The sequence below is a fragment of the Salmo trutta genome, chromosome 18, assembly GCF_901001165.1.
Source record: "Salmo trutta chromosome 18, fSalTru1.1, whole genome shotgun sequence".
NCBI lineage: Eukaryota > Metazoa > Chordata > Actinopteri > Salmoniformes > Salmonidae > Salmo > Salmo trutta.
In genome coordinates this window covers 17,656,224-17,677,664 of record NC_042974.1, presented here as the reverse complement: position 1 = coordinate 17,677,664, position 21,441 = coordinate 17,656,224, and the positions used below count along the sequence as shown (strand labels likewise).

At 46.8% G+C, this 21,441-nt stretch overlaps 1 protein-coding gene across 1 annotated transcript in view; it reads right to left on the bottom strand.

Moving 5' to 3' along the window:
* Window positions 1–21,441, bottom strand: part of bahcc1b (BAH domain and coiled-coil containing 1b) — a 143,055-nt gene that overhangs the window by 15,696 nt on the left and 105,918 nt on the right. The window contains exons 12-15 of the mRNA XM_029699279.1: window positions 11,529–11,695; window positions 10,659–10,900; window positions 3,447–3,682; window positions 3,195–3,374 (exon numbers count right to left, since the gene is read on the bottom strand). Coding sequence (XP_029555139.1) covers window positions 3,195–3,374; window positions 3,447–3,682; window positions 10,659–10,900; window positions 11,529–11,695 — 825 coding nt within the window. The remainder of the gene's footprint in view (window positions 1–3,194; window positions 3,375–3,446; window positions 3,683–10,658; window positions 10,901–11,528; window positions 11,696–21,441) is intronic.

Below are 21,441 nucleotides of genomic sequence, written 5' to 3'. Positions count from 1 at the left end.
AAGTTGTCCTGTCCCCTTAGCAGAAAACCCCCCCCAAAGCATAATGTTTCCACCTCCATGTTTGACGGTGGAGATGGTGTTCTTGGGGTCATAGGCAGCATTCCTCCTCCTCCAAACACGGCGAGTTGAGTTGATGCCAAAGAGCTCCATTTTGGTCTCATCTGACCACAACACTTTCACCAGTTGTCCTCTGATTCATTCAGATGTTCATTGGCAAACTTCAGACGGGCATGTATATGTATTCTTGAGCAGGGGGACCTTGCAGGCGCTGCAGGATTTCAGTCCTTCACGGCGTAGTGTGTTACCAATTGTTTTCTTGGTGACTATGGTCCCAGCTGCCTTGAGATCATTGACAAGATCCTCCCATGTAGTTCTGGGCTGATTCCTCACCGTTCTCATGATCATTGCAACTCCACGAGGTGAGATCTTGCATGGAGCCCCAGGCCGAGGGATATTGACAGTTATTTTGTGTTTCTTCCATTTGCGAATAATCGCACCAAATGTTGCCACCTTCTCACCAAGCTGCTTGGCGATGGTCTTGTAGCCCATTCCAGCCTTGTGTAGGTCTACAATCTTGTCCCTGACATCCTTGGAGAGCTCTTTGGTCTTGGCCATGGTGGAGAGTTTGGAATCTGATTGATTGCTTCTGTGGACAGGTGTCTTTTATACAGGTAACAAGCTGAGATTAGGAGCACTCCCTTTAAGAGTGTGCTCCTAATCTCAGCTCGTTACCTGTATAAAAGACACCTGGGAGCCAGAAATCTTTCTGATTGAGAGGGGGTCAAATACTTATTTCCCACATTAAAATACAAATCAATTTATAACATTTTTGACATGCGTTTTTCTGGATATTTTTGTTGTTATTCTGTCTCTCACTGTTCAAATAAACCTACCATTAAAATTATAGACGGATCCTTTCTTTGTCAGTGGGCAAACGTACAAAATCAGCAGGGGATCAAATAGTTTTTCCCCCCACTGTATATACACTGCTCAAAAACATAAAGGGAACACTTAAACAACACAATGTAACTCCAAGTCAATCACACTTCTGTGAAATCAAACTGTCCACTTAGGAAGCAACACTGATTGACAATAAATTTAACATGCTGTTGTGCAAATGGAATAGACAACAGGTGGAAATTATAGGCAATTAGCAAGACACCCCCAATAAAGGAGTGGTTCTGCAGGTGGTGACCACAGACCACTTCTCAGTTCCTATGCTTCCTGGCTGATGTTTTGGTCACTTTTGAATGCTGGCGGTGCTTTCACTCTAGTGGTAGCATCAGATGGAGTCTACAACCCACACAAGTGGCTCAGGTAGTGCAGCTCATCCAGGATGGCACATCAATGCGAGCTGTGGCAAGAAGGTTTGCTGTGTCTGTCAGCGTAGTGTCCAGAGCATGGAAGCGCTACCAGGAGACAGGCCAGTACATCAGGAGACGTGGAGGAGGCCGTAGGAGGGCAAAAACCCAGCAGCAGGACCGTTACCTCCGCCTTTGTGCAAGGAGGAGCAGGAGGAGCACTGACAGAGCCCTGCAAAATGACCTCCAGCAGGCCACAAATGTGCATGTTTCTGCTCAAACGGTCAGAAACAGACTGCATGAGGGTGGTATGAGGGCCCGACGTCCACAGGTGGGGGTTGTGCTTACAGCCCAACACCGTGCAGGACGTTTGGCATTTGCCAGAGAACACCAAGATTGGCAAATTCGCCACTGGTGCCCTGTGCTCTTCACAGATGAAAGCAGGTTCACACTGAGCACATGTGACAGACGTGACAGAGTCTGGAGACGCCATGGAGAACGTTCTGCTGCCTGCAACATCCTCCAGCATGACCGGTTTGTGGGTCAGTCATGGTGTGGGGTGGCATTTCTTTGGGGGGCCGCACAGCCCTCCATGTGCTCGCCAGAGGTAGCCTGACTGCCATTAGGTACCGAGATGAGATCCTCAGACCCCTTGTGAGACCATGTGCGGTTGGCCCTGGGTTCCTCCTAATGCAAGACAAGGCTTGACCTCATGTGGCTGGAGTGTGTCAGCAGTTCCTGCAAGAGGAAGGCATTGATGCTATGGACTGGCCCGCCCATTCCCCAGACCTGAATCCAATTGAGCACATCTGTGACATCATCTCGCTCCATCCACCAACGCCACGTTGCACCACAGACTGTCCAGGAGTTGGCGGATGCTTTAGTCCAGGTCTGGGAGGAGATCCCTCAGGAGACCATCCGCCACCTCATCAGGAGCATGCCCAGGCGTTGTAGGGAGGTCACACAGGCACGTGGAGGCCACACACACTACTGAGCCTCATTTTGACTTGTTTTAAGGACATTACATCAAAGTTGGATCAGCCTGTAGTGTGGTTTTCCACTTTAATTTTGAGTGTGACTCCAAATCCAGACCTCCATGGGTTGATAAATTGGATTTCCATTGATTATTTTTGTGTGATTTTGTTGTCAGCACATTCAACTATGTAAAGAAAAAAGTATTTAATAAGATTATTTCATTCATTCAGATCTAGGATGTGTTATTTTAGTGTTCCCTTTATTTTTTGGAGCAGTGTATATACTGTAGAACACACTACTATGGTCAGTTAGCCATCCAGATATCTATGGCCTTTTCAATAACTGCGGTCAAGGAAACCCAATGGTCCTGTCTTTCTCATGGACAGACAAACATCAGTACACACACACAGACACAAATGCATGCACACACATTCAATCACGCACACACACATGCAAGCACACACACGCACACACTCATACACACTCACAGATCAGATCTTTATTGGCAGCTGTGTGTGTCTGACTAAAGGGGTCGTGTCGGGTGTCGAGACGTCGATGACACACTTGACATTTACACAACGTTCTCGTCAACACTCTCTCACACACACACAGGACGTACACAATAGGGCCACATCAATTTGAGATTATTGGGGAAGGGGGGACATTGCGTCTGGTTGTTGGGTTGAGGGGTTGCAGGAGGGGCGACAGGGGTGTGACATTCTAAAAGAGGCGATATTGGGGTTCACGTTACAGTGTGGTTTTTGGGGCAGTATGCCAGTGGGCAGCCATTAACGGTTTTAATGGTGTGACAGTCGAGCCGGGAAGTGAGAGGAGGCCACCGTGATGGAAGGCATCTCACTCTCTAACAAACACACACACACACACAGCCGGGAGACATCTCACTGAGACGTAACTTACCCTGGCCTGAGCTCTCGCTGTTGCTCTTCCCCTCGTTCATTTCCTGCTTCACAGAGCCCACACCTCCTCTGAGGAGGACTCTGGTCGAAGGTTCGCCCAGTTTGACCCTTGGCCGACCTCTCCTTCTCCTCACCCTCTGATTGGGCACCCAGTCCTGCTTGTTACTGGATGTATCGGCTGCTGGGTGAACATGGAGAGATGGGTGTGTTAGTGTCAGGGAGTGTATAAGGTTTACGTGTGTTTGTGTTGTACCTGTGTCACTCTCTCTGCAGTTTGCATGGGATCCAGGTCTAGGGTCCCGTCTGCGGCGGTGCATGCCCCCTGACGGTGCACCTCTCTGGGCCACAACCTTCTGCTTCAGCTGGGTCACCCTCCGTGCTAGTCGGGAGCTCAGGCTGGGACGACCTCTCCTCCTCGTGAGGAAGCCATGATTAGTCATCGTCTTCCTCCGCTTCTCTCCACCCCCTTCTGCTTCATAATCCTCCACCCTGAATAACACAAAGAAGAGAAAGTTGGATTTTAGAAAAGATGGAGAGACAAACACACGAAGAAGAGAGAGTTGGATTTTAGAAACAAACAAACAAAAAAAACAAAGAAGGTCAAAGAAACAGTAACAGGTCATTTGGTCTTCTCCTTCTCTCTGTCTAGCCTTTGATGAGTAGAGAGAGGGGGGTTCCTTTCCAGTGCGGACGCTGTGTTTGGAATAGAAAGCCTTCTGTCAGTAAACTCTGAAATATCCAAGAGGAGTGTGAATATGAGACCCTGATGAATAACCACAAGAAAAAGGGAAAAATAGCTGGCAGCTACTGAAGGAAAACAGGGAGAGAGACAAGGCAGTCTCAGGGGGAGTCTGTCCGTTGACCTAAGCTCCAGGGCTGGATGGATGAACACCTCTATTGAACACCACCACTTCCTGCTCCAGGGCTGGATGGATGAACACCTCTATTGAACACCACCACTTCCTGCTCCAGGGCTGGATGGATGAACACCTCTATTGAACACCACCACTTCCTGCTCCAGGGCTGGATGGATGAACACCTCTATTGAACACCACCACTTCCTGCTCCAGGGCTGGATGGATGAACACCTCTATTGAACACCACCACTTCCTGCTCCAGGGCTGGATGGATGAACACCTCTATTGAACACCACCACTTCCTGCTCCAGGGCTGGATGGATGAACACCTCCATTGAACTCCACTACCCTTTTTCTCTTTCTATCCACCTCTCTCTCTTTCCCTCCCAGTCTCTGTCTCTCTGTCTCTCTTTTTCTCTCTCAAATGCATGCACACACACACACACACACACACACACACACACACACACACACACACACACACACACACACACACACACACACACACACACACACACACACACACACACACACACACACACACACTGCTATGAGCAGCTGGTGTCTTGAGGCAGGTGAATCCTATATTCCCTCAGAGCTCAGCATCTCCCTTCAAGGAAAAGAGAGGGAAGGAAGAGGGAGGGAGGGAGGGAGAAGGAAGGGAAGGAGGAGGGAGGGAAGGAGGAGGGAGGGAGGGAGAAGGAAGGGAAGGAGGAGGGAGGGAAGGAGGAGGGAGGGAGGGAGAAGGAAGGGAGGGAGGATTAAATGACGGAGGGAGGAAGAAATAAGGGAGGCAGGGATGGATGGATGCAGGGAGGGGGAGGGAGGCAGGGAGGAGGGAAATAGATAGAGTTGGGGAAGGAGCGGATTAAAGGGAGAAGGGGGAGGAGAGGATTAAGCAGGGACTGAGTGGAGGAAAGGAGGAGCATGTAAATGAGGAGGGGAAGATAGGATGTGTAATGTGCAACCTGAGAGAAATACCACCTGGTTGAATTGTCATCTCAAACAGTCAGACAAAAAGAAAGGCAACACTGATCTGCTGAGGTCAGGATCTACAGAGAAGCCAGCTTCCTGCTGAAGTCAGGATCTACAGAGAAGCCAGCTTCCTGCTGAGGTCAGGATCTACAGAGAAGCCAGCTTCCTGCTGAAGTCAGGATCTACAGAGAAGCCAGCTTCCTGCTGAGGTCAGGATCTACAGAGAATCCAGCTTCCTGCTGAAGTCAGGATCTACAGAGAAGCCAGCTTCCTGCTGAGGTCAGGATCTACAGAGAATCCAGCTTCCTGCTGAAGTCAGGATCTACAGAGAAGCCAGCTTCCTGCTAAGGTCAGGATCTACAGAGAAGCCAGCTTCCTGCTGAGGTCAGGATCTACAGAGAAGCCAGCTTCCTGCTGAGGTCAGGATCTACAGAGAAGGCAGCTTCCTGCTGAAGTCAGGATGTACAGAGAAGCCAGCTTCCTGCTGAGGTCAGGATCTACAGAGAAGCCAGCTTCCTGCTGAGGTCAGGATCTACAGAGAAGCCAGCTTCCTGCTGAAGTCAGGATCTACAGAGAAGCCAGCTTCCTGCTGAGGTCAGGTTCTACAGAGAAGCCAGCTTCCTGCTGAGGTCAGGATCTACAGAGAAGCCAGCTTCCTGCTGAGGTCAGGATCTACAGAGAAGCCAGCTTCCTGCTGAAGTCAGGATCTACAGAGAAGCCAGCTTCCTGCTGAAGTCAGGATCTACAGAGAAGCCAGCTTCCTGCTGAAGTCAGGATCTACAGAGAAGCCAGCTTCCTGCTGAGGTCAGGATCTACAGAGAAGCCAGCTTCCTGCTGAGGTCAGGATCTACAGAGAGCCAGCTTCCTGCTGAAGTCAGGATGTACAGAGAAGCCAGCTTCCTGCTGAGGTCAGGATGTACAGAGAAGCCAGCTTCCTGCTGAGGTCAGGATCTACAGAGAAGCCAGCTTCCTGCTGAAGTCAGGATCTACAGAGAAGCCAGCTTCCTGCTGAAGTCAGGATCTACAGAGAAGCTAGCTTCCTGCTGAAGTCAGGATCTACAGAGAATCCAGCTTCCTGCTGAAGTCAGGATCTACAGAGAAGCCAGCTTCCTGAACACCCCTAAACTCCCCCTAACAAACTGCCTCATCACCCATACCTAGGGTTGCAAAATTCCGGGAACCATCAATAAATTCCCTGGTTTTCCTGAAATCCCGGTTGGAGGATTCCTGGAATCCGTACGGAATAAGCAGGAAATCCAGGGAATATATTGAAAGTTTCCGGAATTTTGAAACCCTACCCATACCCCTCATTCCCATCCCACACATCAACCCTCCATGGCCCAGCCCTAACCTGTCTGTCGCCATCACCCCCTGACCTCTCCTTTCAACCTTTGACCCCCCTTCACTGGAAGGAGAGTATGTGAAGAGGGGACAAGGGCAGTTGGTTGATGTAGAATGATGTAAAATCAACAGAGAATGTAATTACTATAACAACAGCCTTCCCCTTTTTCCTCTCTCCAACACCGATGCCAACAAGTACTGCCACCAATAGACCAGTTGCTAGAGAAACTCTCTTTCTCTCTCTCTCTCTCTCTCTCTCTCCCTCTCTCTCTCACACACACTCTCTGTCTCTCTCTCAAAGATTAAGGAATACACTAATGATACCACACTCATGAATTAATTAATTAAAAAATACACCCTGTCACATACCAGCCAGCTCCAGTAATTAAACAAATATGGGATGTGTGTGTTGTGTGTGTGTGTCGTCTGTGTGTGTGTGTGTGCATGTGTGTTCGTGTGTATGTTGTCATTTTTCATTGGTGTGTTGTAATCACTGTGGTAACCGTGATAAACGTTGTGCTTGTTTAATCAGTTTCTCACGTTATCATAGGTGGAGCACAGCCAGAAAACACATCCATCAATATGATGACCTAACACTGGAATTTAACACTGTGTAGGGCATTAGGGGATTTGCTTTGTAATCATGTGCTTGTGTGTGTGTGTGTGTGTGTGTGTGTGTGTGTGTGTGTGTGTGTGTGTGTGTGTGTGTGTGTGTGTGTGTGTGTGTGTGTGTGTGTGCGCGTGTAAGAAGAGGGGGTTGTAGAGTCATTCATCACTGTGATAAGTCTACATGGGGACTTTGTCCATATTAATATGTGCTGAGGGTGAGAGGGGGTCAGGACATAATCAATGGAGTGATAAATATGGTGTGTGTGTGTGTGCGTGTGTAAGAGAGAGCGAAAGAGAGAGGCAGCAGTTCCTCTTATAAAGAAGCTCAACAAGGTTCATCTCAGGCAACAATATTTCTATGAGTCCTATATATAAGGAAAAACCAAGATGGTGCCGTACTGGATGGCTGTCGTTTTACAAGCTCTGACCCAAGACAGCTTTTCTGTGATTATTTTGTCCTTTATTTTGTCTCTATTTCCTGTAATGTATCCTCTATTATTTCTTACAACCGACAAGAACTTTGAACATCAGATCGGCAGTTACTTACCCCAGTTCCGGCTTCTACTTCGACTCATCTGCCCTGGGCTCCCTCTGTAATTCCAACCCAATTTTCGGCGTTACAGAGAAGAGAGGGTGGATCCTGGTGAGATTAAGGCGAAGGGAAAACCGGCCACCTCTTCCCTCCATTCCACTGGCTAATGTACAGTCACTCGATAATAAGATGGATGATCTCTAATCGCGGATTTGCTACCAACGTGACTCTCGGAACTGCAATATTCTTTGCTTTTCAGAAACATGGCTCTCAGACAAGATACCCCCCACGGCTATCCAACTCGATGGATTCTCCATTCACCGGGCGGACAGGACAGTGGAGTCAGGGAAATTGAGGGGGGGGGGGGGTTTGCCTCTTCATCAACTCCAACTGGTGTGGTAATTCCAGCACGGTGGAAGTGTCGACCCACTGTTCACCTGTCTTTGAATACCTGATGGTCAAATGCTGACCCTTCTACCTCTCGAGGGAGTTTTCAGTTGTTTTTTATCATGACTGCTGTATACATTCCACCTCAGGACAATAAAAATAATAAGCTGGCACTTAAGAACTGAACAAGGCTATAAACAAGAAGGAAACCCTACACCCAGGGGCTGCCTTTCTGGTTTCCGGCGATTTTAATTAATGCACAACTTCCATCAACACATCTCCAATGACACTAAAGGCGATAAAGTCCTAGACCACTGCTATTCTACCCACAAGCAAGGATACAAGGCCCTCCCTCGAAGTACCAGCGATTCGCTCCATTGAGAAATGGTCACCAGAATCAGAGGGTAAGCTACAGGACTGCTTTGCTAGCGCTGACTGGAATATGTTTCGAGATTTCGCCGATAACATCGACGAGCTAACCATCTCCGTCACCGGCTTCAATAGAAAATGCATCAGCGACGTTGTACCCACGGTGAAGGTTCACTGCTTCCCCAATCAAAAGCCCTGGATTAACACCGAAGATGGTGCTAAACTAAAGGACAGGATTACCACACACAGAGCTATCGTGGATAACGCTGAGGCTACGGCCGAAGACAGGAATAAGTACAAGAAGGCCCGCTATGACCTCCACAGAGTCATCAAATGAGCAAAAGGACAATATAGGAATAAGGTGAAAGCAAATTACACAGGCTCTGACACCCGCCACATGTGGCAGGGGCTACAGTCTACTACGGATTACAATGGAAGACCCAGCCAAGATCTGCCCAACGATGCCTCTCTACCAGACAAACTCAATGCATTTTATGCACGCTTTGACAACAACATCGATCCGGGCGTGAGGGCCGTCACACCTTTAGGGTCTTTAATCAGGTCAACACCTGCAAGGCCGCGGGCCCCGACGGTATTCCAGCGTTCTCAGAGCATGCGCAGAACAGCTGGTAGGCATATTCACGGTCATTTTCATCCTCTCCTTGTCCCAGTCTGTAATCCCCACATGTTTTAAAATGACCACAATCAAGGCTTCATGCCACAATGATTGCCGCCCTGTAGTACTCACTTCTGTAATCATGAAGTGCTTTGAGAGGCTGGTTATGGCACACATTAACTCCACCATCCCAGATACCCTAGACCCACTCCAATTTGCATACCACCCCAACAGATCCATAGATGACGCAATCTCAATTGCTCTCCACACTGCACTCACCCACCTAGATAAGAGGAATAACTATGTGAGAATGCTGTTCATTGACTACAGCTCGTCACAAAGCTTAGGACTCTGGGTCTGAACACCTCCCTCTGCAATTGGATCCTGGACTTCCTGACGGGCCAACCTGAGGTGGTGAGGGTAGGCAACATCACCTCCACCACACTGACCCTTAACACAGGAGCCCCACAGGGGTGTGTGCTTAGTCCCCTCCTGTATTCCTTATTCACCCACGATTGTGTGGCCACGCACCACTGCAACACCATTATCAAGTTCCCTGACGGCACGACGGTAGTAGGCCTGATCATCGGCAAAGATGAATCAGCCTACAGGGAGGAGGTCAGTGACCTGGCAGTGTGGTGCTGTAGCAACAACTTCACCCTCAACGTCAGCAAGACCAAGGTGCTGATCGTGGACTGCAGAAAACGTAGGGGCGAGCACGTCCCCATCCACATCAACAGGGTGACAGTGGAGCATGTAAACAGCTTCATGTTCCTCTAATCACTAAAGACTTAAAGTGGTCCAAACACACACACAGTCATGAAGAAGGCATGACAGTGCCTCTTCCCTATGATGAGGTTGAAAAAGTTTGGCATGGGCCCTCAAATCCTTAAAAGGTTCTACAGCTGTACAATTGAGAGCATATTGACTGGCTGCATCATTGTTTGGTATGGCAACAGCACCGCCCTCAATCGCATAGCGCAACAGAGGGTTGTGAGGACAGCCCAGTACATCACTGGGACCGAGCTCCCTGCCATCCAGGACCTCTATATCAGGTGGTGTGAAAAGAAGGCCTGGAAAATCATCAAAGACCCCAACCACCCAAGCCATAGACTATTTTATCTGCTGCCACAGGGCAAGAGGTACCAGTGCATCAAGTCTGACACCAACAGGCTCTTGAACAGCTTCTGTCTCCAAGCAATACAACTGATAAATAGCTAACAAAATAGCTACATGGACCGAGATTACCTTGTATCTTAATTGACCTTTTATTTCAATATTTGCACTCTCTATGGACATTCACAAGGCCCTAAATACTCACACACACTGTCATTCCAACACACACACTGTCACTCACTCCATCATCTGCTCACTCACACATAATATGCACAGACATTTAAACTGACTCTACACACCCACACACACACTCATACAAGCTACTGCTACTCTGTTTATCATATATCCTGTTGCCTAATCGCCCTATATCTACCTCCATCACTCTAGTATCCCTGCAAATGTACATATGCTATTGGAACTGACTTTTCAAATATTTCCTGTATATAGTATGCTTAGTTAGTTACTTTATGGTGTATTTCATATTTCTTATTCTTATTTCTCGTGTGTATTTTTCTAGTAATACATTGTTATTGATTATTGCATTGTTGGGTTTTGAGTTTGCAAGAAAGGCATTTATTTCACTGTATTTGTGCATGTGACATTAAAACTTGAAACCTGTATAAGTGAATAAATGGATAGGAGAATCCCTGCGGAGACACTCGCCTGAGTCTCTTGGGGCCATCTGAGGCGCTGGGACCGGAGGTAGACTTGCGTTTCCGGGGGCGACCGGGCCCTCTGCGAGCAGGGCTGTGAGAGGTCTCTGCTTTCTGGCGGTCATGGTTTCTCTGTAGCTTTGTCAGTTCTCTCTGTTTCTCTTTGTAACGTCTCTGGATCTCCGCTAGCTGGACTCGTATCGCTAGCTCCGCCCTATCCACCGTCTCCATGACACCCTTCACCGGACACACCTGCAGACAGATAGACATGAAGTATATAGTAGATTGTAAATGAACTGTACTGTGTGATGATACATAGAAAATGTAGCTTGTGTATATTCAGTACAGTTATATACTGTGTATCTATGTATATACAGTACAGTGTATACTGTATATCTGTGCATATATATATATATATATATATATATATAGTAGTTATATACAGTTATATACTGTGTTTTAACATGTATGTACAGTACCGTTATATGCTGTGTATCTGTGTATATACAGTACAGTACCGTTATATACTGTGTATATATACAGTACCGTTATCAACCATGTATCTGTATATATATATAATATATATATATATATATATATATATATATACAGTACAGTTATATACTGTGAATATATACAGTACAGTTATATACTGTGTATATACAGTACAATTATTTACTGTGTATATACAGCATAGTTATATACTGTGTTTCTGTGTATATACAGTACAGTTATATTCTGTACATGTGCATTATATGTTTGAGTAAACAAGTAGAGTGTGTATACCTACAGGACTGTCTGTGTGTGCACATTTGAGTGTGTGTGTTCAGTTATGTGTGTGTATGGAAAGTTCTATGTGTGGTTAGGCATACACACATACCGGCTCGTGGCGAGGCGTCCAGCTGCATTTCCGCCGCAGGTTGAAGGTCCTCTTGATGGGACAGTGTTTCCCCTCCCCCCTCCCTGGAGCTCCTCCCCCAAGCTCCAGACTGCGAGCCGCAGCCAGGGTCGCCAGGCTACTAAGATCAAAGGTCAAAACGTCCTCTCCTGAGGAGAGAGAGAAAATAATTACATTATTTTTTACTATTGCCGCCCCCTAAACAAGTGATTGGCAAACAAGGTGAATGTTAGCTAAGTTATAGCATTCATACCCACACGATCTCACACACACACACACACACACACACACACACACACACACACACACACACACACACACACACACTCATCGGCTGAGTGAGAGGGAAAGAGGTGGACAGACAGAGAGAAAGAAGGAGGGAGAGTGCTAAAGGAGTGCTGTCTCTCCATCTATCACTGTCATTAACTCTGTCATTGTCACCGCCTGCAGATCAACTAGAATATTCATGAGGGATCAGCCAGCGCACGCACGCACACACACACACACACACACACACACACACACCGGTTCATTTCGCTGAGCTGCAAAGACAGTCAAATTGCTGCGCACAAGAGAAAAGTAGAGGGAGAGAGAAGATGATAAAGACAAAGGGAGGGAGGGAGGTGGAGAAGGGAGAACGAGGCAGAGGAGAAAGAGGTGGAGAAGGGAAAATAAGGCAGGAGAGAAGGGAGGATGAGAAGTGAGGACAGGGTAGAGGAGAAGGAGGAGGAGAAGGGAGGACAAGGTAGAGGAGAAGGGAAGACGAGGTAGAGGAGAAGGAGGAGGAGAAGGGAAGACGAGGCAGAGGAGAAGAAGGGAGGACAAGGTAGAGGAGAAGGAGGAGGGAGGACAAGGTAGAGGAGAAGGAGGAGGAGAAGGGAGGACAAGGTAGAGGAGAAGGGGGAGGAGAAGGGAAGATGAGGAGAAGGAGGAGGAGAAGGGAAGATGAGGCAGAGGAGAAGGAGGAGGAGAAGGGAGGACAAGGTAGAGGAGAAGGAGGAGGAGAAGGGAGGACAAGGTAGAGGAAAAGGAGGAGGAGAAGGGAAGATGAGGTAGAGGAGAAGGAGGAGGAGAAGGGAGGACGAGGTAGAGGAGAAGGAGGAGGAGAAGGGAGGACAAGGTAGAGGAGAAGGAGGAGGAGAAGGGAGGACAAGGTAGAGGAAAAGGAGGAGGAGAAGGGAGGAGGAGGTAGAGGAGAAGGGAGGACAAGGTAGAGGAGAAGGAGGAGGAGAAGGGACGATGAGGCAGAGGAGAAGGAGAAGGGAGAACAAGGTAGAGGAGAAGGAGGAGGAGAAGGGAGGACAAGGTAGAGGAGAAGGGAGGACAAGGCAGAGGAGAAGGAGGAGGAGAAGGGAGGACAAGGTAGAGGAGAAGGAGGAGGGGAAGGGATGACGAGGCAGAGGAGAAAGAGGAGGAGAAGAGAGGATGAGGCAGAGGAGAAGGAGAAGGGAGGACAAGGTAGAGGAGAAGGAGGAGGAGAAGGGAGGACAAGGTAGAGGAGAAGGAGGAGAAGCAATAAGGCTAAGTATGTATTTATTGTCCTACATCTCCTCATTACCGACATGGACACAAACCAATTTACCCTCCAGTGGGAGGAGAGATGAGTGGGAGGAGAGAAGAGGGGAAAGAAGGGTACTGACTCAGTCTACGAAGGAGAAAGAGAGGGAGGGGGAAGACGTAGAGAGAGAGAGAGAGAGAGGATCAAACACCATTGTAAATACAACCCATATTTACGTTTACTTATTTTCCCTTTTGTACTTTAACTATTAACATTGGAAATGTCTTTATTATTTTGGAACTTTTGTGAGTGTAATGATTACTGTACATTTTTTTATTGTTTATTTCACTTTTGTTTATTATCTTAGTAATGTAAACATATGCCTCCCATGCCAATAAAGTCCTTAAGTTGAAAAGGAAGAAAGAGAAAGAGAGGGGGGGTAGCAAGAGAAAAAGGAGAAGGCAGAAGAGAAGAGAGAGATGGATGATAGAGGAGAAAGAGAGAGAAAGGGGTGTGTCTGCTAGGCCAATAAGGAGCAGTGTCTGGTTTTACTACTGACCCGCTCACAGCTGGACCCCTGGAGCTGAACGGCTATTCACTTACAATATTACAAAGCTGTGTGTAAGCTCAAACCATAGAACAGGCAGGGCACACATAATATATTAAAAGAGAGGAGGGCTGGGAGAAGGAACAGAAAGTAAGGGATGGAGAGAAAGAGTGTGAGTGAGAGGGAAAGTGAGAAACAGTGGGATAAAGAGAGTTAATGAAATAATGAATTAACCAATACCCTCAGAGACAGAGAGACAGAAAGACAAGGCAGAGGAGGAGGAGAAGAGAGGACGAGGCAGAAGAGAAGGATAAGAGAGGATGAGGCAGAGGAGAAGGGAGGACGAGGCAGAGGAGAAGGAGGAGGAGAAAGGAGGACGAGGCAGAGGAGAAGGAGGAGGAGAAAGGAGGACGAGGCAGAGGAGAAGGAAGAGGAGAAAGGAGGACGAGGCAGAGGAGAAGGAGGAGGAGAAAGGAGGACGAGGCAGAGGAGAAGGAAGAGGAGAAAGGAGGACGAGGCAGAGGAGAAGGAGGAGGAGAAAGGAGGACGAGGCAGAGGAGAAGGAAGAGGAGAAAGGAGGACGAGGCAGAGGAGAAGGAAGAGGAGAAAGGAGGACGAGGCAGAGGAGAAGGAGGAGGAGAAAGGAGGATGAGGCAGAGGAGAAGGAAGAGGAGAAAGGAGGACGAGGCAGAGGAGAAGGAAGAGGAGAAAGGAGGACGAGGCAGAGGAGAAGGAAGAGGAGAAAGGAGGACGAGGCAGAGGAGAAGGAGGACTAGAAGTAATAAGAGGCTAAGTATCTATTTATTGTCCTCCATCTCCTCATTACCGACTAGGACACAATCCAATTTACCCTCCAGGGGGAGAGAGGGAGGAGAGAAGAGGGGAAAGAAGGGTACTGACTCAGTCTATTAAGGAGAAAAAGAGTGAGGGGGAAGATGGAGAGAGAGAGAGAGAGAGAGAGAGAGAGAGTGTCATGCTCAACATGAGCTCCTGATATATTTCATATTTTTTTGTTTTTAATGAGATTAACACTAATCGAAAAAGAATTGCAGACAAGAAGTGATGAACAACAACTCTATTCAGTCAGAATAGAAAAAAAAGTTACTTTGCGCCTCAAGTTAAGAAGTTTTGACTCGCTAGCTACACAACAAAGACCTAGCCAGCAGACTAACAAGCTAGCCAGAAGAAAGGAGCTAGAACAAACCTAGCAAGGGGAGTTAATACAACTACATCAAATGACCAAACTGAGTGAGTAAACCAAAAAGGAGCACGGACTAACTTTAAACATATCTTCTGTTTTTTTGTGTGAAGATTTGTCACTCTTTTTGCTGTTTTTTGAACTAAATTAGAGCTAGCTAGCAACAGCAGCAGACAAACAAATCGGTTGCTATGGCAACGGGGCAGCAGGGCAGAGCAGCAGCAGCTGTAGTAGCAGAGCCCACAGGCACCGTGTCCCCACTCCCCCTCAGCGCTGAATCCATTCACTACCCTCTAGAGGCAAAAAATGACACGAGCAAAGCTTTTAAACAGAAACTACTAAAGGGTGCCAGAAACCCTTTTCGCAGACCTCTACAAAAACGGTGAGGTGAGTAATCTCATCTTCCTCACTGACCAGCCAAATGCATGGCGCTCAGCAGTGTGCTCTCACTACCCATCCATAAAGAAAGAGGGACTCTGTAATGGGCGGAAGCTGAAAATCAAAGAGACAGACGACCCTATTAGCACAATGATAACAATCAACCTCTACAAGAGACCGGGACTGTCATGGTACAAGGTAACATTAGGCTGTTTGAAACAGACTGGGACTGTCATGGTACAAGGTAACATTAGGCTGTATGAAACAGACTGGGACTGTCATGGTACAAGGTAACATTAGGCTGTATGAAACAGACTGGGACTGTCATGGTGCCAGGTCACATTAGGCTGTATGAAACAGACTGGGACTGTCATGGTACAAGGTAACATTAGGCTGTATGAAACAGACTGGGACTGTCATGGTACAAGGTAACATTAGGCTGTTTGAAACAGACTGGGACTGTCATGGTACAAGGTAACATTAGGCTGTATGAAACAGACTGGGACTGTCATGGTACAAGGTAACATTAGGCTGTATGAAACAGACTGGGACTGTCATGGTACAAGGTAACATTAGGCTGTATGAAACAGACTGGGACTGTCATGGTACAAGGTAACATTAGGCTGTTTGAAACAGACGGACTGTCATGGTGCAAGGTAACATTAGGCTGTATGAAACAGACTGGGACTGTCATGGTACAAGGTAACATTAGGCTGTATGAAACAGACTGGGACTGTCATGGTACAAGGTAACATTAGGCTGTTTGAAACAGACTGGGACTGTCATGGTGCCAGGTAACATTAGGCTGTATGAAACAGACTGGGACTGTCATGGTACAAGGTAACATTAGGCTGTATGAAACAGACTGGGACTGTCATGGTACAAGGTAACATTAGGCTGTATGAAACAGACTGGGACTGTCATGGTACAAGGTAACATTAAGCTGTTTGAAACAGACTGGGACTGTCATGGTACAAGGTAACATTAGGCTGTATGAAACAGACTGGGACTGTCATGGTACAAGGTAACATTAGGCTGTTTGAAACAGAATGGGACTGTCATGATACAAGGTAACATTAGGCTGTTTGAAACAGACTGGGACTGTCATGGTACAAGGTAACATTAGGCTGTATGAAACAGACTGGGACTGTCATGGTGCCAGGTAACATTAGGCTGTATGAAACAGACTGGGACTGTCATGGTACAAGGTAACATTAGGCTGTATGAAACAGACTGGGACTGTCATGGTACAAGGTAACATTAGGCTGTTTGAAACAGACTGGGACTGTCATGGTGCCAGGTAACATTAGGCTGTATGAAACAGACTGGGACTGTCATGGTGCCAGGTAACATTAGGCTGTATGAAACAGACTGGGACTGTCATGGTACAAGGTAACATTAGGCTGTATGAAACAGACTGGTACTGTCATGGTGCCAGGTAACATTAGGCTGTATGAAACAGACTGGGACTGTCATGGTACAAGGTAACATTAGGCTGTATGAAACAGACTGGGACTGTCATGGTACAAGGTAACATTAGGCTGTATGAAACAGACTGGGACTGTCATGGTACAAGGTAACATTAGGCTGTATGAAACAGACTGGGACTGTCATGGTACAAGGTAACATTAGGCTGTTTGAAACAGACTGGGACTGTCATGGTACAAGGTAACATTAGGCTGTATGAAACAGACTGGGACTGTCATGGTACAAGGTAACATTAGGCTGTTTGAAACAGACTGGGACTGTCATGGTACAAGGTAACATTAGGCTGTTTGAAACAGACTGGGACTGTCATGGTACAAGGTAACATTAGGCTGTATGAAACAGACTGGGACTGTCATGGTGCCAGGTAACATTAGGCTGTATGAAACAGACTGGGACTGTCATGGTACAAGGTAACATTAGGCTGTATGAAACAGACTGGGACTGTCATGGTACAAGGTAACATTAGGCTGTTTGAAACAGACTGGGACTGTCATGGTGCCAGGTAACATTAGGCTGTATGAAACAGACTGGGACTGTCATGGTGCCAGGTAACATTAGGCTGTATGAAACAGACTGGGACTGTCATGGTACAAGGTAACATTAGGCTGTATGAAACAGACTGGTACTGTCATGGTGCCAGGTAACATTAGGCTGTATGAAACAGACTGGGACTGTCATGGTACAAGGTAACATTAGGCTGTATGAAACAGACTGGGACTGTCATGGTACAAGGTAACATTAGGCTGCATGAAACAGACTGGGACTGTCATGGTACAAGGTAACATTAGGCTGTATGAAACAGACTGGGACTGTCATGGTACAAGGTAACATTAGGCTGTTTGAAACAGACTGGGACTGTCATGGTACAAGGTAACATTAGGCTGTATGAAACATACTGGGACTGTCATGGTACAAGGTAACATTAGGCTGTATGAAACAGACTGGGACTGTCATGGTGCCAGGTGACATTAGGCTGTATGAAACAGACTGGGACTGTCATGGTACAAGGTAACATTAGGCTGTATGAAACAGACTGGGACTGTCATGGTACAAGGTAACATTAGGCTGTTTGAAACAGACTGGGACTGTCATGGTACAAGGTAACATTAGGCTGTATGAAACAGACTGGGACTGTCATGGTACAAGGTAACATTAGGCGTATGAAAGAGACTGGGACTGTCATGTACAGGTAACATTAGGCTGTATGAAAACAGACTGGGACTGTCCTGGTACAAGGTAACATTAGGTTGTTTGAAACAGACGGACTGTTTTGGTGCAAGGTAACATTAGGCTGTATGAAACAGACTGGACTGTCATGTTACAAGGTACATTAGGCTGTAGAAAACAGACTGGGACTGTCATGGTACAAGGTAACATTAGGCTGTATGAAACAGACTGGGACTGTCCATGGTACAAGGTAAACATTAGGCTGTATGAAACAGACTGGGACTGTCATGGTACAAGGTAACATTAGGCTGTATGAAACAGACTGGGACTGTCATGGTGCCAGGTCACATTAGGCTGTATGAAACAGACTGGGACTGTCATGGTGCCAGGTCACATTAGGCTGTATGAAACAGACTGGGACTGTCATGGTGCAAGGTAACATTAGGGCTGTATGAAACAGACTGGGACTGTCATGGTACAAGGTAACATTAGGCTGTATGAAACAGACTGGGACTGTCATGGTACAAGGTAACATTAGGCTGTATGAAACAGACTGGGACTGTCATGGTACAAGGTAACATTAGGCTGTATGAAACAGACTGGGACTGTCATGGTACAAGGTAACATTAGGCTATTTGAAACAGACTGGGACTGTCATGGTGCCAGGTAACATTAGGCTGTATGAAACAGACAGGTACTGTCATGGTACAAGGTAACATTAGGCTGTATGAAACAGACTGGTACTGTCATGGTGCCAGGTAACATTAGGCTGTATGAAACAGACTGGGACTGTCATGGTACAAGGTAACATTGGGCTGTTTGAAACAGACCGGGACTGTCATGGTACAAGGTAACATTAGGTTGTATGAAACAGACTGGGACTGTCATGGTACAAGGTACCATTAGGCTGTATGAAACAGACTGGGACTGTCATGGCACAAGGTAACATTAGGCTGTATGAAACAGACTGGGACTGTCATGGTACAAGGTAACATTAGGCTGTATGAAACAGACTGGGACTGTCATGGTACAAGGTAACATTAGGCTGTATGAAACAGACTGGGACTGTCATGGTACAAGGTAACATTAGGCTGTATGAAACAGACTGGGACTGTCATGGTACAAGGTAACATTAGGCTGTATGAAACAGACTGGGACTGGCATGGTACAAGGTAACATTAGGCTGTTTGAAACAGACTGGGACTGTCATGGTGCCAGGTAACATTAGGCTGTATGAAACAGACGGGGACTGTCATGGTACAAGGTAACATTAGGCTGTATGAAACAGACTGGTACTGTCATGGTGCCAGGTAACATTAGGCTGTATGAAACAGACTGGGACTGTCATGGTACAAGGTAACATTGGGCTGTTTGAAACAGACCGGGACTGTCATGGTACAAGGTAACATTAGGCTGTATGAAACAGACTGGGACTGTCATGGTACAAGGTAACATTAGGCTGTATGAAACAGACTGGGACTGTCATGGTACAAATTAACATTAGGCTGTATGAAACAGACTGGGACTGTCATGGTACAAGGTAACATTAGGCTGTATGAAACAGACTGGGACTGGCATGGTACAAGGTAACATTAGGCTGTTTGAAACAGACTGGGACTGTCATGGTGCCAGGTAACATTAGGCTGTATGAAACAGACGGGGACTGTCATGGTACAAGGTAACATTAGGCTGTATGAAACAGACTGGTACTGTCATGGTGCCAGGTAACATTAGGCTGTATGAAACAGACTGGGACTGTCATGGTACAAGGTAACATTGGGCTGTTTGAAACAGACCGGGACTGTCATAGTACAAGGTAACATTAGGCTGTATGAAACAGACTGGGACTGTCATGGTGCAAGGTAACATTAGGCTGTATGAAACAGACCGGGACTGTCATGGTACAAGGTAACATTAGGCTGTATGAAACAGACTGGGACTGTCATGGTACAAGGTAACATTGGGCTGTTTGAAACAGACCGGGACTGTCATGGTACAAGGTAACATTAGGTTGTATGAAACAGACTGGGACTGTCATGGTACAAGGTACCATTAGGCTGTATGAAACAGACTGGGACTGTCATGGCACAAGGTAACATTAGGCTGTATGAAACAGACTGGGACTGTCATGGTACAAGGTAACATTAGGCTGTATGAAACAGACTGGGACTGTCATGGTACAAGGTAACATTAGGCTGTATGAAACAGACTGGGACTGTCATGGTACAAGGTAACATTAGGCTGTATGAAACAGACTGGACTGTCATGGTACAAGGTAACATTAGGCTGTATGAAACAGACTGGACTGGCATGGTACAGGTAACATTAGGCTGTTTGAAACAGACTGGGACTGTCATGGTGCCAGGTAACATTAGGCTGTATGAAACAGACGGGGACTGTCATGGTACAAGGTAACATTAGGCTGTATGAAACAGACTGGTACTGTCATGGTGCCAGGTAACATTAGGCTGTATGAAACAGACTGGGACTGTCATGGTACAAGGTAACATTGGGCTGTTTGAAACAGACCGGGACTGTCATGGTACAAGGTAACATTAGGCTGTATGAAACAGACTGGGACTGTCATGGTACAAGGTAACATTAGGCTGTATGAAACAGACTGGGACTGTCATGGTACAAAGTAACATTAGGCTGTATGAAACAGACTGGACTGTCATGGTACAAGGTAACATTAGGCTGTATGAAACAGACTGGGACTGTCATGGTACAAGGTAACATTAGGCTGTTTGAAACAGACTGGGACTGTCATGGTGCCAGGTAACATTAGGCTGTATGAAAACAGACGGGGACTGTCATGGTACAAGGTAACATTAGGCTGTATGAAACAGACTGGGACTGTCATGGTGCCAGGTAACATTAGGCTGTATGAAACAGACTGGGACTGTCATGGTACAAGGTAACATTGGGCTGTTTGAAACAGACCGGGACTGTCATAGTACAAGGTAACATTAGGCTGTATGAAACAGACTGGGACTGTCATGGTGCAAGGTAACATTAGGCTGTATGAAACAGACCGGGACTGTCATGGTACAAGGTAACATTAGGCTGTATGAAACAGACTGGGACTGTCATGGTACAAGGTAACATTAGGCTGTATGAAACAGACTGGGACTGTCATGGTACAAGGTAACATTAGGCTGTTTGAAACAGACTGGGACTGTCATGGTACAAGGTAACATTAGGCTGTTTGAAACAGACTGGGACTGTCATGGTACAAGGTAACATTAGGCTGTATGAAACAGACTGGGACTGTCATGGTATAAGGTAACATTAGGCTGTATGAAACAGACTGGGACTGTCATGGTACAAGGTAACATTAGGCTGTTTGAAACAGACTGGGACTGTCATGGTACAAGGTAACATTGGGCTGTTTGAAACAGACCGGGACTGTCATGGTACAAGGTAACATTAGGCTGTATGAACCAGACTGGGACTGTCATGGTACAAGGTAACATTAGGCTGTTTGAAACAGACTGGGACTGTCATGGTGCCAGGTCACATTAGGCTGTATGAAACAGACTGGGACTGTCATGGTGCCAGGTAACATTAGGCTGTTTGAAACAGACTGGGACTGTCATGGTACAAGGTAACATTAGGC